This window comes from Anabrus simplex, chromosome 8 (genome assembly GCF_040414725.1).
Source record: "Anabrus simplex isolate iqAnaSimp1 chromosome 8, ASM4041472v1, whole genome shotgun sequence".
In the NCBI taxonomy this organism is placed as follows: domain Eukaryota; kingdom Metazoa; phylum Arthropoda; class Insecta; order Orthoptera; family Tettigoniidae; genus Anabrus; species Anabrus simplex.
In genome coordinates this window covers 153070110-153088902 of record NC_090272.1, presented here as the reverse complement: position 1 = coordinate 153088902, position 18793 = coordinate 153070110, and the positions used below count along the sequence as shown (strand labels likewise).

The following is an 18793-nucleotide window of genomic DNA, read 5'->3' as shown; positions in this document are numbered from 1 at the left end:
CTTATATTGGTAGATTTATTTCAGACAAAATTCCTGCATATCGATGTCTCTATAAACCACAGAAGTACTTAACGACACGTAAAACCATTATTATTATTATTATTATTATTATTATTATTATTATTATTATTATTGCATGACTTGTAAAAATAATTCTTTTCCTGCGTATTTAACGTCCCTTCAAGTGCTGTGGATTTTAAAGCATGCCGTGGTATCGGATTACAGTCATGCGAAGGTTTTCTAATGGCAGTCCTCCTGCATTTAAGCACTCCTAAATGCCAGCCGACTTCGCCGATCGCGCAACACCTTGAGCATATGCTATTCAGCCGGTTGTGACGTGTTTGTACGCAAAAAGAAAAATCTTCCCTTGGTGGATACTCGTAAAGAATTTCAGAAATCATGCCAGTGAATGTACTCAGAAATATTAAAAAGGACTTTATTCACTTTATCCCAGTTATTTTTTTAGGTCATTGGAACCATTGTGGCTCATTTTCAGTTTATGCCGGATGCCCTTCCTGACGTCACGAGATTTTTCAGATGGAAATTCAAACCCGAGATTTATTAGAATTCGTATCTCGGTTGTCCGGATGGAAACCAGAAATAAGGCCACTGTACTTATCACGTCCCCAGTTAAAATATTTAAACGTATTTGGAGGAGTTGAAAAGTGCAGCAGAGGCAGAAACTGCAGGGTAAAATAATTTACTTTTGTGGTAGCTATCAGTTTTCTTTTGCATAATTCTCTGCTTCATGATTACATTACGTTACTGAGTGACCAAAACTCTATACTGATGTAAGAAATCAAGTTTTCAACTTGCTCACTAATGATCGCTTTCCTCTTCAAAATAGTCTCCTCCCAAATCGGTTCACTGCTACCAACGCTTCGAAAGGCTTTAGAAGTAGCCTGAGAAAGGCGTTTCCTTTGCAGCCTTCTGGATAGCTGTATTGTCTCACATTGCCTTCTCTTCAGCGTTCTTTTCATCCAGGCAAGTAGGACGAAAAACCACGGTGACATATCAGGAGAATATGGAATATAGGCGTACTGAGTGATATGTGGAAATCAACAAGCGTTCTATTTTCTCCTACCCACATCATCGAAACTGTTACGCCAGTCGTCATAGTTGCAGAGAGGGGCGAGGGAGGAGGTATTCTGTCGATTTTAAAAATAGAATGTTGTTCCCAACAATGTGGTTTGCCTACATCGTAGGCACAATTTTTATAAATTTTTTTTACCTCAATTATTAAGCTCTCTCCCTCGTTTTTGTTATTTTCTTACCTAAACTTGGCTCATCGTCGTTGTTTACATTTCTATTCCCCTTGTCCCGCGTATCGTCTTCTTCTCCTTCTTCTAAACCTCTGAAGCCTCCTATGATGACGCCGTACCACTTTTCCACGATTTCTGCTTATTCCTTCCTCGGGATCGTATCTTCTTCTTCTTTTTTCTTGCACTCAGCAACATACTATATTGTTATTGTATAAGAGAGTATTTGTTTGGGAACGAAATTTCTCAGGTTGTCTTTGAATGAAATTAAGCACTGATGTATGAATTACTCAGGAATTATGTTGTAATTTATAAATAAAAAAAATAATATTATTGATGAATGAAATGGCTAATATCGCGCTGTGTTTGTTTCAGGCTGAAGACCGCCCCAGCCACTATGGGCAAGTGGCGCACGCGGTACCGCACGCCCGATGACACCGCCACTTCTCCTGTGGATGGTCTGACATTGTCTGGTGGTGGTGGAGATGCATGCACCAGTCTTATTAGTGACGCCATCAAGGGCAGCATCAACAGCACAGAGGACAGACTGAAGGGCAATGGAGCCTACTATGAGGTCCTAGAGCAGGAGGACGGGACGAAAAGCAACAACAACGGAAAAGCTCCAATGCATAACGGTAGCGTTCGAGTGAACGGCCATCCTCCACAGGAGGGTGAAGCCACCGAGGACGAAGAACATGATGAGACGAACGATGAAGACCTTAAGTGTGGATTAGGACCCTGTGCTCCAAAATGGCTTCAAGTATTTGCTTCAAAACAAGCTTTTTTAGTGATTTTTTGTATCACGTGGGTTCTTCAGGGCATGTTTTACACGTATTTTGTTAGTGTTATAACAACTATCGAAAAATTATTTCAAATACAGTCGAAAACTACGGGAATAATCATGAGTGCCACCGAAATTGGGCAGATAGGTTCGTCGTTGTTACTGACCTACTACGGAGGTCAGGGTCATAGACCTAAGTGGATCGCTTGGGGTATGGTGTTATTTGCGTTATCCTCGTTTGCGTGTTCGATGCCTCATTTCTTGTTCGGAAAACAGCTGATTCAGGCGACTGATTTGTTGTTTGTGGGTGTAGCATCGACAGTGGAAAGTCCTTATGGAACATCAAGTAATGTGAGTGAGGTTAATATGTCTAACATCTGCCGTCCTGAAACTATTGACAACATCACCAGGACGTGTCAGCCTGATACTAGCCATCTTCAGTCAAGATATACACCCATGGTGCTTGCCATTTTCTTCATAAGTCTGCTCGGTGTTGGCATGGGCCAGACCGCCGTCTACACCCTCGGAATTCCATACATAGATGACAACGTGGCCAGCAGGGAATCTCCTTTGTACTTTGGTAAGTTCTTGTGTATTTCCCATTATTTACATACAGGACCAAAAACTAGTTGTAAAATATATAAATGCATCTTCATTATAGACTATTCTGCATTTCAGCGTTCAGTCTGCAAGCCTCCGTGAATTAACGAAATGCCTCCACAATCCTCTGTTTGTAACTAGACCTGTGGCCTTGTCTAGCTCCGTATCTTTAAATCATTAGAAACTGAGTCTAACCATCGTCACCTTGATATCCCTCTATTTTTCTCACCCTCCGTGAGTGAGTCCATTATTCTCCTAGGTAATCTATCTTCCTCCATTTACATGATCCCATCGCCGAAGCCGGATTTTGCGTACAGCTTCATCCATTGGGTTCATTCGTAACTTACCCTTTATCTCCTTATTCCGAGTACCGGTACCCTCCTGCCATTGTTTCCACCTGTTTATACCAGCTGTCATACACATTTTCTCAACTAATCAGTAATCTGGAACATCATTGAGTGAATAAAAAATCTGGATTTAATGCATTTAATAATTGTATCCATCTCATGATTTCCCTACAGTTTATGTTCCATTTAATGGACACATGTTATCATCTTCGTTGTTAAAGGGATGATACAAATTTTAATTTAGGTGAAAAGATCCGTTAGAAGGATAAATTTATAACAAATGTTCACATAATATAGTTCACTATGGTCACTATCTGCTGCCACGATCATCTGTAGGTGCCACTCTCGTTAGTCTGCTTCTCGGGCAGCCGATTCTATTCTTCAAGATCATTTCAGATCTTCTCGAGTCTCTGCATAATGTACCGGGATTCGGTGCGACGGCGGAATCATGTATCGGTGTTGACGGTAGGCATTTTGAACATATTTCATGTAACAAACTGTTTCATATACCTAAGCTGGTACGTTCTGTTCGTGTGTGTTTCCCATTATTAATGTACTGTATAGAGCTGTAGAAAATGAGTTCTGAAATGGAAATGAAGAGTTTTCGGACCTACCGAGCGAGTTGGCCGTGCGGTTAGAGGCGCGCAGCTGTGAACTCGCATCCGGGAGATAGTGAGTTCGAGTCCCAGTGTCGGCAGCCCTGAAGATGGTTTTCCTTGGTTTCCCATTTTCACACCAGTCAAATGCTGGGGCAGTACCTTACTTAAGGCCACGGCCGCTTCCTTCCTATTTCTAGGCATTTCCTGTCCCATCGTTGCCTGTGTCGGTGCGACGTAAAGCAAATAGAAAAAAAAAGGAAAACAAGTTTTCGAACCCAGGTCCTTGTAATATAATTTCTTCTCCAACGTGTGAGGAATATATGCTAACAGTTTGGCCGTAACTTATTGTTGCATCCTATATACTGTAATAAAAACATGGATGAGTGGACGAATGGATTGCTCGTATGAGGAGAAAAAAACATGTTATATCAGCTTAGATTCCGAAATGCTTAGTCTTCGAAATATCTAACTTTGATATATAACCTTAGTGTCCGACTCATTGGCTGAACGGTCAGCGTACTGGCCTTCGGTTCAGAGGGTCCCGGGTTCGATTCCCGGCCGGGTCGGGGATTTTAATCGTCTCTGATTAATTCTTCTAGCCCGGGGACTGGGTGTTTGTGTTTGTCCCAACACTTTCCTCTTCATATTCACACAACACACTACACTAATAACCACCACAGAAACACGCAATAGTGATTACATCCCTTCATATAGGGTTGGCGTCAGGAAGGGCATCCGGCCGTAAAACAGGGCCAAATCCACATGTGCGACACAGTTCGCACCCGCGACCCCACAGGTGTGGGAAAAGCGGTAGAAAAAGAAGAAAGAAGAAGATATATAACCTTAGTGTATTCGAATACGGTTCCTTGCTGGAATTATGATGCACTCACTCTGTTGCTATGTTTTTTTTAAATGAAATATTCATGCTGTCCACAGCCTACCTGAACACAGGCCTTATCTCCCCATCTTAGTTCCAACCACTTTCCGACATTCCCGGCAGTGTATTTTAGCACCTTCCTGAGCTGGGATAGAATCCATCAAACTAGCGCTGTATTGTCTGCGTCAACCTGTATAAGCTATTAAAACTGGTGAGATTTCATTTAGCCGGGCTGAGTGGCTCAGACGGTTAAGGCGCTGGCCTTCTAACCCTAACTTGGCAGGTTCGATCCTGGCTCAGTCCGGTGGTATTTGAAGGTGCTCAAATACGACAGCCCCGTGTTGGTAGATTTACTGGCACGTAAAAGAACTCCTGCGGGACTAAATTCCGGCACCTCGGCGTCTCCGAAGATCGTAAAAGTAGTTAGTGGGACGTAAAGCAAATAGCATTATTATTATTATTAGATTTTATTTCAAAATTTCCAATAGCATTACCCGGGATTTGAACCGCGATCTTGGTGAGAATCCAGTGACTAGGTCACTCGGCGAGCCAACTAAAAGAGACCCCAACGGCTCTCAACTTGGGAGCGTAGATTGCCGACCACGGGGCCCTGAGCTGAGTCCAGGCATTGCTTCCACTTACTTGTGCCAGACTCCTCACTTTCATCTATCCTATCCGACCGTCCTTGATCATCTCTTGTTCTTTTCCGACCCCTACGGTATTATAGCACTCAAGGCCCACGGAGTCTTACATTTTTACGCCCTTCGTGGGCCTTTTATGGCCGATGCCTTCATTTTTGAAGTGTAGGAACCCTTCCATTTTTTCTGTATGATTAGTGTTATATAGAGGATGGTTGCCTAGTTGTACTTCCTCTTAAAACAATAATCACAACCACCACTACCACTATCACGCTTTAAAGTTTTGTTCCATCAGACTATCTGAAATATTACGATTCTTAGATGATTTTAAAACCCTCAACAATAAAACCCTCAACAATAAAGATTAATAGAAAGAGAACTGCTTCTGTAGAAACGCATTTTGGAGAACTATTAGAGTAACTATTTTGCAGTTAGATCATTTTCGTTAGATTTCCCTCTATCGTAGAGATTACGCTGAGGAATGCTCAGTTCATCAAAATATGGTACCCATCATAAGGCCTTAGCTGTTAAAGATAATGTTGCCTCACTCCGGTTGTGATTTTGTAAGGTCACCAGACAGCTTAACATTCCTGCGTAGCTGTCCAGACACCTTATCTTTATTTGTTTCTCTCTCTTCTGGTATTTTACTTTTAAATACTTTCTTAGGCTGAGATCACCGAGGAAAATTAGATAAGATAACCATGTATAAAAGTGAATGCACTCTTCTTCTGCCATCCTCACGCTGACAGAACACTCGTTGTAGCGAAGTCATCGAACTGACTGAACAGCTGATTGAAGTAACTGAATCAATCTCTTTCCAAATTATGTTAGATGAGCCTCTGAAGAATTCTAAACAGAGGCTAGAATTAGGCAGTGACTCAGTAGCTCTCAGATTGGGACAGTGGTGATCATAGTTTCAAGCAATTACTTTTTCCTAATGCAATGCAATGATACACAATACCGGCATCTTCTTTCTCTTTAAAAATTAATATTGTTTATTTTATATATTTTTATTTTATAGAATTTGCTTTACATCGTACCGACACAGATAGGTCTTATGGCGCTGATGGGATAGGAAAGGGCTAGGATTGAGGAAGGTTACCATATTTTGACGTTAATTAAGATACAGCCCCAGAATTTGCCTGGTGTGAAATTGAGATTTATTGACAGCAGTATCCTGGGAGGCATCTGTTATTTCATAAAACTGGAATTAGAAAATGTGCATGCAAATTCCACATTAAATGAATGAGAAGCAGTTCGTGGTGTATTCCAGAATGTACACTTTCAATGAAGTCGATGATTAATCCCAATAGGAATAAGACCTCGAAGAACACAGAAATTGGGTGGTTGTAAATTTCAAAGTGTGTTGTACAAATTGCACAGTGAACCTAAACCTAAACTTGTATACCGTACTATTTGAAAATTACCTCTTTAGGACAATATTACTGGACCGAAGGATTAATTTTGTCTGACGCAAGGGTCACGGCTACCGTCAAGAAGGAACCCCCAGCACGAAGCATGCAAAATACCCGTAGAGGCGAGCCCACCACTGTCTCTCCTTTATTAACATAAGAAATACTTTTACGAGTGGGGGGGGGGGGGGGGGGAAATCCATATTTAGTAGTGAAGTCGAGGTAAAAGACGTGTTAGTAGTTTGTTGATGATGGTGATGCTTATTGTTTAAAGGGGCCTAACATCTAGGTCATCGGCCCGTAATGGTACGAAATGTAATGACAGTTTAAAATTCCGATATTCATCCACTGACCAGGATTCAGAACTTAACGATGAAGAATGAATGGATGAATATGAATGTAAAATAATCAGCGGATCCCACTCACAATATTAAAAGTTAATTCCAAAATTAATTCACTGACTAGAATTCAAAAAGACGACGATGAACAATGCTTATGAACTTAAAACAAACAGTGGATTCGACCCGCAATGCCCCACCTTCCCAGAAACTAACTTAAAACGATGGTACATACTGACCAAGGGACTGCTTCCAAAGCACAATCCTGAGTCGATGATGCTTCTTGTCTAAAGGGTTCCAAAATCCAGGTCAACGGCCCCTCATAATGGTACTTATCGCTAGTGAGTAGTTTGTCCTTTGCCGGGATCTTCCTTGTTGAAACTCTCTTGTCACTAATTGTCCACCACTTCCTATGGTTGTATCAATGTAATGCCTGTAATGTCAAGGATTTCAATCCGGAGGACGTTGGAGATCACCTTCTGAGGTTTGAATTAGTTTCAATTTTATGACGTAATTCGAATTGAAAGAATTTCAATATCGCTGTACCAGGAAGTGGGAGATTTTACTTTTGCAGTTAAACCTGCCTTGACAGTTGAAGAGTTAATTCCTAACGTCAGATGTCACCTTAGGTTATTACCTCCCGTGGTAGTGAAAGCCAGTGATTTAAACATTGTTATTCACCAAAATTAACGCAATAACTTCACACCTGTTGAATCCTCCCACGCAAACTTTCTTCACTTGTCTCCATTTCGAGTTTCACATTTTCTTCCTAGCGAGAGAGTGCCAAGCTGTTAAATGGTGGACAGGTCTTTGCTGCATGCAAAGTAGTGAGTGTGACATGCCAAAAGCGAACTTCACGTGAGAGATTGCCCATCCTTCTACCATCATTTCCTGTAAAACGTAAAGTGCTTCTGTTTTTGGACGAATCGTTAGCACATTGTTTCTCATATGAATTTTCGGCGGAAATCGTTGAAGGGAAGGTTTCTGGGAGTGGGGACTGCTAGTTCCGTCCCTATTAACGCGGTTTAAAGATCAAGAGGTTGAGTTCCGCCCTCCACCCCACCCCCTCAAATCGTTCGTCAGAAAGTGTATGCACGTATTTACATTGAGCTGGATTATGTAATAGCGTGTAATTGGTAACCAAATCTAATTAGTCGTAATACCTGAATGACTAGTTCTAATATCAGCAAATCGGAAGATTCCAATTGGTTAAGACAAGTGTCTTGTACATTTTTGCTAATTGAAAATACCAAGAGTTCGCCTCTGTGGTGTAGTGGGTAGTGTGATTAGCTGCCACACCCGGAGGTCCGGGTTCGATTCCCGGCTGTGCCACGAAATTTGAAAAGTGGTAGGAGGGCTGGAACGGGGTCCACTCAGCCTCGGGAGGTCAACTGAGTAGAGGTGGGTTCGATTCCCATCTCAGCCATTCTGAAAGTGGTTTTCCGTGGTTTCCCACTTCTCCTCCAGGCAAATGCCGGGATGGTACCTAACTTAAGGCCACGGCTGCTTCCTTCCCTCTTCCTTGTCTGTCTCTTCCAATCTTCCCATCCCTCCACAAGGACCCTGTTCAGCATAGCAGGTGAGGCCGCCAGGGCGAGGTACTGGTGATCCTTCCGAGTTGTATCCCCCAACCCAGAGTCTGAAGCTCCAGGACATTGCCCTTGAGGCGGTAGAGGTGGGATCCCTCGCTGAGTCCGAGGGAAAAGCCAAACCGGGAGGGTAAGCAGATTAAGAAGAAGAAGAAGAAGAAGAAGAAGAAGAAATACCAAGTAAAATTACAGAGGTTCTGGCAGAGGTTTAAAAGACCTGTATACATTTCTATAGTATTAATTAACAAAGAACATTTTTAACCATAGTTGTTACTAACATTAAACGAGACATGATTTTTATTTATTTATTTATTTATTTATTTATTTATTTATTTTCAATTTGCTTTACGTCGCACCGACACAGATAGGTCTTATGACTGCGATGGGATAGGGAAGGAAGCGATGGTGGCCTTAATTAAGGTACAGCCACAACATTTTCCTGCTGTGGAAATAGGAAACTAAATAAAACCATCTTCAGAGATGCCGACAGTGGAGTTCGAACGCACTATCTCCCGAACACAAGCTGAGAGATACGTGACCCAAACCGCGCAGCCACCTTAAACGTATTATGTAATCCGACAGGATGACTCAACTATCCCAAATCTTTTTACTAAATTTTGTAGAGATTTTAAATTGAACATTGTCTTTATTAAACAAAGGTCCTTCCCTTACTAAAAAATTACTGTCTATCACAAGGAATCATTTATTTTGATTTCAAAAGTATAAATCTACCTTGTTTGTATTTCACGTCATAATACATTCCATAATCACTTGATCTCCATGTGTTCTAAAATTATATTAATGTTATTTTCTACAGTGCATGAATAACTATATATCACTCTTCTTCTTTTGCTACCGCTTTTTCCCACACCTGTGGGGTCGCGGGTGCGAACTGCGTCGCACATGTGGATTTGGCCCTGTTTACGGCCAGTTGCCCTTCCTGACGCCAAGCCTATATGGAGGGATGTAATCACTATTGCGTGTTTCTGTGGAGGTTGGTAGTGTGGTATGTTGTCTGAATATGATGAGGAGAGTGTTGGGACGAACAAATACACCCAGTCCCCGAGCCAGAAGAATTAATCAGAAGCGATTAAAATCCCCAACCCAGCCGGGAATCGAATCCGGGACCATCTGAACCGAAGACCAGTACGCTGACCATTCATCCAACGAGTCGGACGAATAACTATATATCAGTATCGTTATAAATTAATATATAAAGTGTAAGTATTAACGTACAGCACTTGCACATTTGTATTCACCCTCCACCGAGCAAGTGGCTGTGCGGTTTGGGTCACGTAGCCATCAGCTTGCGTTTGGGTGATAGTGGGTTCGAACCCCACTGTCTACAGCACTGGTCGCCCATTTCCACAGCAGGCAAATGCTGGGGTTGTACCTTAATTAAGGCCACGGTCGCTTCCATCCCAATCCTAGCCTTCTCGTATCCCATCGTCGCCATAAGACCTATCTGCGTCGGTGCGACGTACATCAGATTGTTGTATACAACCTCCAGTTAGAGGAAGCAAAATGTTCAATACATTCGTTCTCTCTGTAGCCAATTTCTATTAAATATCTATATAAACTAAATATCTACGTTCATTTGCTTTTATTACGCGAATCGGTATTCGTTTTGAAACACGCTGTATATTTCATGTTTGTAAGAATATAGTAACTTATCAAAACTAGGGAAGCCTCCGTGATTCAGGCGACAGCGCGCCGGCCTCTCACCACTGGATACCGTGGTTCAAATCCCGGGCACTCCATGTGAGATTTGTGCTGGACAAAGTGGAGGCAGGGCAGGTTTTTCTCCGGGTAGTCCGGTTTTCCCAGACATCTTTCATTCCAGCAATACTTTCCAATATCATTTCATTTCATTAATCATTCTTTAATCATTGCCCCAGAGGAGTGCGACAGGCTTCGTCAGCCGGCACATTTCCTATCCTCACCCGACCCGACCGAATGACTGGAAACAGGCCGTGGATTTTCATTTCATTTTCATTAAAACTAGGCCTCATTGATATAATACGTTACTGGTAGTCCTCATCTGCAAAATGGAAAGGTAAATGTTTTATAGGGACAGAATTCTACTACTACCCATGCCACCTTTGGACGGAATTCAACCATATCTCGAAGAATCCCACTTGAAAATCGACCGCGGGAGAGATCATTTACAGGCTGGCGTGATATTACCAGAGATGTGAAGTTGTATGCGTACGCAGTTGTTACAGGTTCGAGAGTTTCCGAAGAAGTCGTTAGAAGTTCTTCAATAGATTGTTAAGAGTTCTGTTACTTCAGGACTTCCGGATGCGACCGTTAAGAGCTCTGCAGAAGTTCATTAAGTTTCCACAAAGAAGTCCCTAGAAGTTCTAAGTTAGATAAGAATTCTATGAATGGTTTGCGGTATTGCTCGCAACGGCCTAGGAGACAGATGCGAGAGAATTCGATTGTCAGCCATATTCGAAACGGTTTTTCATTGGCTGGATTGAGAGGCTCATATGGTAGAGCATTGGTTTCCTGAACCCAAGTTGACGGACTCGAATCCACTTCAGTCTTGTAGTATTTGAAGGTGCTGAATTATGTCAGCCTCCTTTCGGTAGATTTATTGGCATGTAAAAGAACTCTCGACCAAAATTTCAGCGCCTCAGCCTCTTCGGAACCATAAAAGTAATTTGTAGGACTAAAACTAGTATCATTAACTAGGCCGAAAGTTTTCCACTGATACACTGTGTGTCTCCTACGTAGACCCGTTCTCTCGGTGTATCACTTGTTCTGTCTGATATCCCAGCCTTGCTGAGGTACTCTTGTCAGTTTCTGAAGTATCATCAGTATTCGTATAACTCCATGACATTGTAGTGGGCATGGTAAAGATTTTGGTGGGGACAAAGTGCAGGGGTAGCATGCCGCCTCTTACCCGGAGGCCCCGGGTTTGATTCCCGGCCAGGTTTGGGATTTATACCTGGATCTGAGGGCTGGTTCGAGGTCCACTCAGCCTACGTGATTACAGTTGAGGAGCGGTCTGACGGTGAGATAGCGGCCGCGGTCTAGAAGCCAAGAATAACGCCCGAGAATATTCGTCATGCTGGCCACACAACACCTCGGGGCTGATACGCCATGGGATTTGGTTTGATATGGTGGGGACAAAGTTAAGTTAATTCAGCCATAGGAACCATCCAACGGAATACCACTTTCATTGCTATACAGCACCAGAATTGGAATGTCGAAATCAGCAGGCAGGCCACGTATATTGCACCACTTCAGAAGGTCTTCAACTCAGAAGAACGTAAATTCGACTCCCTAGGAGTTTTAGGAAGTTTTCGAAATGAAAATTCCATTTCTGGAGTAGTTCAGGCCCCTGAAGTTCACTTAAACGAGAAATGTGTACTAGGTTAACTCCTGGGGACAAAGATGGGACGGGCATAGAATTAATCAATGTATCCCAGTCAGTGCCAAAGTTATGAATTGTAGAACCCTTATATCCCACTTCCAGAAGCACCTTTTAGGGTCCATATTCAGATGCCGTTTCCTTTTTTCCTTTTGTATTCAACTAACATGATCGGATTGTACAGTACTGTATTACATGTCCCAGAGAATCTTTCCTAGCACTCCTTTCAGTACACTTTGACCTATGCAGGATGTTCCAAAACATGTGTGAAGTAACCGGTAGTGGGGGGGGGGGGTTTACACCCCAAAATAATACAAAAAATTCCTATGAACAACATATGCCCTACGGTCGATCGTTAATGAGCCAAACCTGTTTTAGTTAATAGCTAAGCTGAGAGGAGAGTTAAGGCCACCACGCACAGAAAGCTAAGCCAAGCTACGCTGTACTTCCCAACCCAATGAAAACAATCGCTCCAGTGAAGTTTCATGGAATGGCACACACAAACTGCTATGCTAAGCAACGTTAACCTAAGCAATGCCAAGCTAAATGTATAGATCGCCAAGGAGGCGATTTTAACAGCTGTAGCTGACTTCGCGCATGCGCACAATCCTTTTTTGCCCTTCATCTACCAAACAGTCGTTTCATCTGTGTGGCTTTCGTGAATTACCATAATACAGTAGATATTATATTGCTTAATTGTTTCTGTGTTTGTTAATTATTATGGAAGGCAGGCTAAAGGAAGAAAGACTGATTGATGAGATACAAAAATACATTTTTCTGTCTCTTTAGAGCGACAATTGTTGGCAAGAATAAATGAAACTCTGAAAATTGATTGTACGTCATTTATTGCTTTTACATGCAATTACATTCTATAATTTGTGTACTTAGTATTCATTTTTTCTTAATATCATCCTCAGTAATTGAGAGAAGTTCATAAAACTGTTCCTGATTTAGACGAAAGGAATTTCTAATTCTTCATCATTTCCATCCAGTGCTTGATTCAAGTGATAGAATTCAGGGGTGGATAGTACACCTCCAAAACAACACAAAAAGTCCCTATGAACATATAGGTAGAGCCCTGCAGGGATGCGGATATCCGCGAAGTTCCACATGTTCGGAAACACCTTACCAATACATATTTTATAATCATCATAAAGTATCAAAGCCATTATGTTAAAATAGTTTTGATGGTATTATCACACAAATTTTTAGTTCATAACCGGTTTTCAGACACTAAGGTCCATCATCAGTGATTTAAAAATATTTAAAACTTAGGCGTGTCGTCAATGTAAAATGTAGCCCAGAAGGGCTGGCTGGTCAGGTACGTGGACCACAGAAAACCATTCGCAGGACAGCCGATGGTGGGGCTCGAACCCACTCGTCTCCCGAATGCAGAGCTTGGTTCCATAGCTGTAGCTCGTTAACACACGCGGCCACTCCGCTCGGGCCATTAAAACGATACTGAAGTATTAAAACCCTAATTTTTTGATATAATACTATGCATGTTAGTAAAATAGGATTGTAGACCATTCAAAATTCTGCTGATTTTGCTTAAATCTCATTTTCAGCACAAAGTATTTCTACAGTGCATAAGCTAGGTCATTGTACCTCACCATTGGTTAGCTGCTGTAATCCGCCCAACTTAATACTCATCCTTTCTTTCTTTCTTTCTTTCTTTCTTTCTTTCTTTCTTTCTTTCTTTCTTTATTTATTTATTTATTTATTTCCTTCTTTCTTAATCCATTTACCCTCCAGGGTTGGTTTCTCCATCGGACTCAGCGAAGGATTCCACCTCTACCACCTCAAGGAGAGTATTCTGGAGTGGGAGACGTCGGTGGGATACAACTGGGAAGGAGGGCCAGTACCTCGCCCAGGTGGCCTCACCTGCTCTGCTGAACAGGGGCCTTGTGGGGGGGGGGGGGGGCGGTGGAAGGATGGAAGGGATTAACAAGGAAAAGAAGCGGCCTTGGCCTACTTAGGTTCCATCCCGGCATTTGCCTGAAGGCGAAGTAGGAAGCCACAGAAAACCACTTCGAGGATGTGTGAGGTGGGAATCTAACACCCCTCTACTCCGTCGATTTCCCGAGTCTGAGAAAACCCCATTCCAGCCCTCGTACCACTTTTCAAATTTCGTGGCAGAGCCGGGAATCGAATCCGTGCCTCTGGGGGTGGCAGCTAATCACACTAAACACTACGCCACAGAGACGGGCCCAGCATAGTACTACCTTTGATATTACGAAAAAAAATATTACCATTACATTTAGGAATATTATTAGATAATTCATTGAAATATATGTGGTCCAACCCAAACGGTTCCCTTGTTAGACCAGATAGTGGAAGCCTATATCTTCCACTCCTTCAGATACTTTATTGCGTGTATGAAGTGGATTTTTATGTTGCTGTCAAGTTCGACACGTATGTGTATTTTTATCTATGTATGAATACTATTAATGATCGGCGTGGTTCCCCCTGTAATCGGTATGCAAATAATTTCGTTATAAATAGGAGACGTGCTACATCCCTCTACCTTATATCTCGGAATACCACGACAGGATCTCGTGAACCACTCACCACTTGCAGGTGTAGAATAGGGAACAACTACGCCTACACTTCGTCGGGGTTGATGACTCGAGAATCGATCTTACAGTCGTCCGCATGCAATCCAGAAACTACATGACCTGCACTGAACTATACATCAGTGTCAAGATTTGTCCCAAATTTCAAAGTACACGCGAGGAGATAATTCTACGTATCACAACTTTACTTCCCAGCTCGTGGAGTAAAAATTACCTGCTTAAGAAAAGCATATTTTGGTGAAACTTCCTCTTATATATTGAAATATTGAGGTTGTAAAATCCGATGGAGATGAAAACTGTAAAAGAGCTATAATGAATTAGTTTCTTCCCCGACAATTCTGTACGAAAATATAAACATACCTTATTACCAGAATTCAGAAAGGTCGTTAAACGTACAAAGAACTCACGGATTAATAATAATAATAATAATAATAATAATAATAATAATAATAATAATAATAATAATAATAATAATAACCTTTGTGTAACAACTCTGTCGGAACTCGAGCTTTGGATCACAGAACATGTTGACATTTCGAGATATGATAATGTCATCAGTCTCGTCTTCATTAGATATATCGGTCGTCTTGTTCTACAGTACTTTATTCTGAGTACTGTAGTTCATCTGATGTAATGGTGTTTATGAGTTCTGGAATTTTGGCCTGAAAAAGGGGTTCTTTCTCATACCATAATGGTCAGAATATTTCACATTTCTTAAGATTTTTCTGATTCTTTATTCAGTCCTCCTAGTGCGGTATTCGTTTATAGGTAGGGGAGTTAGGGACTGGAATATTTTACCAAGAGAGATGTTCAATAAATTTCCAAATTCTTTGCAATAATTTAATAATAGGCTAGGAAAACAACAGATAGGCAATCTGTCACCTGGGTGGCCGCCCTAAATGCAGATCAGGTTGATTTTTTGTTGATTGATGATTAGAGATTTGGTGTCTTCTTCCTTTTTCTCATCTCCCACTTTTTTCCACACTTTGATAGAGTCACCGGTGCGAACTGTGGTGCACAAATTGACTCTGCCCTGTTTTACGGTCGGATGCCCTTCCGGACGCCAACCCTATGTGGACGGATCTATTCACTGTTGCGTGTTTCTATTGCGGTTGGGCCAACCTGAGTAGCTCAGACGGTACAGCGCTGGCCTTCTGACTCCAAGTTGGCAGGTTCGGTCCTGGCCCAGTCCGATGGCATTTGAAGGTGCTGAAATACGGCCTGAGGTCGGAAGATTTACCGATACTAAAAAGATATCCTGCGGACCAAAATTCCGGCACCTCGATGTCTCCCAAAACCGTAAAAAATAGTGAAACGTAAACCAAACAACATATTTTATTGTACTTGGAAGAGAGTGTATTCTTACAAACACAAATGCCCACTCTCCGAGTCAAAAACGCAGTCAAATTCCCTGGCGCTGCCGCGAATCGAACCCGGAATCTTTTGATTCGTAGACCTCGACGCTTACCATTCAGCTATGGAGCCAGACCATTAAAGATCTGGTATATCCATGGATGGTCCGAGCATGCGGCTGTAACACCATACCGTAATTAAGTCTAATTGTCTCTTCGGTAAGAACTCATTTTCTTCTTTACTGCACATTAAATTATAGTATCTTGATACAGATCGTTTTATTTTAGTGAACTATTTCTCCTCAGTCAAAGGCGTTAAGTAGTCCAGATGGTGTCTTCTGTCCGCGTTGACAATTTAACAGCCTCGTAGCTCGTGAGGAGTTATGGTGATTGGGTCCCAGGAGAGCACCCTCTATCCCTAATCCCACAGATACTGGAGACGATCGTTAGAAGTGCCCGTTCTTTGTGAATTTAAATAGAATCGCTCTTAGAAGCCGGTCTGACCGCCCTGGCTACAGAACTGGCTTTAAAAACGTAACGAAACTTTCACACAGCTCAACACTTGACAGCACTAAGTGAATAGATGTTAAACAGGTCAGAAATAAGTGTCTGCTGGAGAACGTCTCTTCATTCTAATGGTACTTGATAATAGAGGGATTCATGGTAGCAGGAAACAACGCTCGTTCTCTTCATTTCCAGATCGGATTAACTTGTTTAGAAATTCGGCATTTTATCATGATTTTTCAAAGACAAAATTTCGTTTTGGTGATTAAAAAGCAACTGCTTTGGATATATCAGTGTGGTTAAGCATTGACACTCCGGGCAGATAGGTTCGAATCACACCACTGGCCAACTTCAAAATTGTTTCTCGTTTCTTTCCATTTCAGCTCCACTCAATTACCTTCATGTTTCCTTCTTCACTTTCATTCTACTTTTTGTCCTCACAAGTCCCTCGGTTTGTCTTCCTGGATGCAACGTCTGGATGATACAAAGTACTGTCATTTTCTTTGCCATAATGACCTTCTAGAAGTATTTTCATACACAGCGTGTCAATCTGCGAAAAAGATACGGGCTTCATTTGTGAAAAAAGTAATGTAACGTGTCCTTCTGGCAGAACGTACTTCGGTCCTGCAGAATTCTTCATTAATCATGATTTGGAAGTGGATTGCAGACATTGTACAGTTTTTTTTTGTTTTTTTTTTTTTGTAATTGTGGTGACCTTGTCAGCTGTTTCTAGCTCGCGATATATAAACGGCTTAAAATAAAAAGCTTCACTTTCGTTGTATTACCAATGGACCGTTTTTCACTTGCGAGGAACTATTACCGTAATAATTCATCTCTTCTTATCCCAAGCATCACCAAACATCTTACTCCAATCATTTCCACCTGAAAAATTGAAGTGAGGTAAAAACTGGTAATTTGTTTAAACTCAGTTTAAATGTAGGGAAATTTCATCCTGTGTTGGTGCGACTTACAGCAAACCTTAAAAAAATGCACCTAGCATTGATGAAAACAAGTATTGACTATTTAATGATATTTGGTTATAAAATGACAAGATTGTGAAACAGTGATAAAAGATTTAAACATAAAGCGACAAGGCTGGTGGGACATCAGTGTTTGAACATAATGAACGAATATTCATAGAAATTTGTTATTTCAAGACTGGTGATGAGAATAAATTTTCAATAATAAGAGTGATTTTCCATTTTATTTTTTGCAAGGACCTTATTTCTGACATCCTTCTGGATACACGCTTTTTTTTCAAATATCGGGACATTAGTATTAACTGATATTAATCTATGTCATTTTGTTTCTACATTTACAGCAGGAGTAGTCGTAATACTAGCTGAAGAAAATTTTGACGCAGGGTATTTTCTTAGGAAAAAAAGGCAAATTCTCTCGCTCTAGTAGGAAAAAATGCTATCGATCATCTGGGAACACTTACGGGCATTTCCAGATCCGTATGTTAGACTTGACTATAAGGTTTTGTAATCTTGACCGTATAAGCTGCGATCTCCAAAATTCTGCTGTATAATAGTTCCTGGAACGTAGTTTGGGTGTGTTCGTTCAGAAGTGCGAATGTAAGTCGGGAAGAGGCTACTTAATATTCGTGAAGGCACATCAGCTGTCCATTGTCTGGTGAAAGCCCATCGATTGTGTTCGTGTAAGGTGATTAATGAAAACAGTATGCAGATCGAGTAATGGCAGACTTTCAGTTTAGACATGTGAAGTCAGGAATGAGGAAAGACGCGGCTTGGTGCGTCTGGTAGTGTGTGAGTGTGTGTGTGTAAACAACCGGTTATTGAAACAAGTTGCAAAATTAAACAGCTGTTCCTCACCTTTGCAACACCCTGTTTTGACCTACTTCTCTACTGGCACTGAGACTCAAGCAAGTATTTTTGCAATAGCTGTTGGTTAAATTTCACTACTTTGCATCTCGTGGTGGGGCTTGCACGTGTTCATTTTCTCCAGTGCAGTACGGGATGTGCGGGTTTTTCAACTTGTATCTTAAGAGTGACCATCTATCCACCCACGAATACATCCATGGTAAAGTAACTTCTTCCTGTCCACTCCTGTATCTGCGTGAGAATATGAAAAAATCTCAGTTGTTCTCGCCAGGGTTCGAAATTCTTGATATAGCTGAAAATTGACCCATAACTTTATTCTTCTTTTTAAATTCTTCTTCTTCTTCTTCTTCTTCCTTTTCTTCTTCTTCGTATTATTATTATTATTATTATTATTATTATTATTATTATTCTTTCGAATGGGCCACCAGAGGACCACGTGCCAATTTCAATTCCTTCTTCTTTGTTCTTTCCTTTTCTTCCAGTACGCTTTCATCTGTTCACTATGTTTCTTCTTTCTGTCTTCAGACCACTTTGAACCAGTCGTTTTTACTTTCCTACCTTGGAATCCTTCTATTTTCAATACTTTTAACCGAAAGCCTTCTCTATTATTTATTTCTTCTGTTGTTATATTGTTTTTTTCTAAATCCTTTCTTACTTCGTTGACCCAGCTTGTCGTTGATTTCTTACTCCACAAATAT

The 18793-nt window shown here is 41.4% G+C and overlaps 1 protein-coding gene across 1 annotated transcript in view; it reads left to right on the top strand.

Moving 5' to 3' along the window:
* The first annotated feature begins 1656 nt into the window (after positions 1 to 1656).
* Positions 1657 to 18793, top strand: part of Oatp74D (Organic anion transporting polypeptide 74D) — an 82412-nt gene continuing 65275 nt past the window's right edge. Inside the window, exon 1 of the mRNA XM_067153025.2 lies at positions 1657 to 2620. Within this exon, the coding sequence (XP_067009126.1) occupies positions 1657 to 2620 (964 nt within the window). The remainder of the gene's footprint in view (positions 2621 to 18793) is intronic.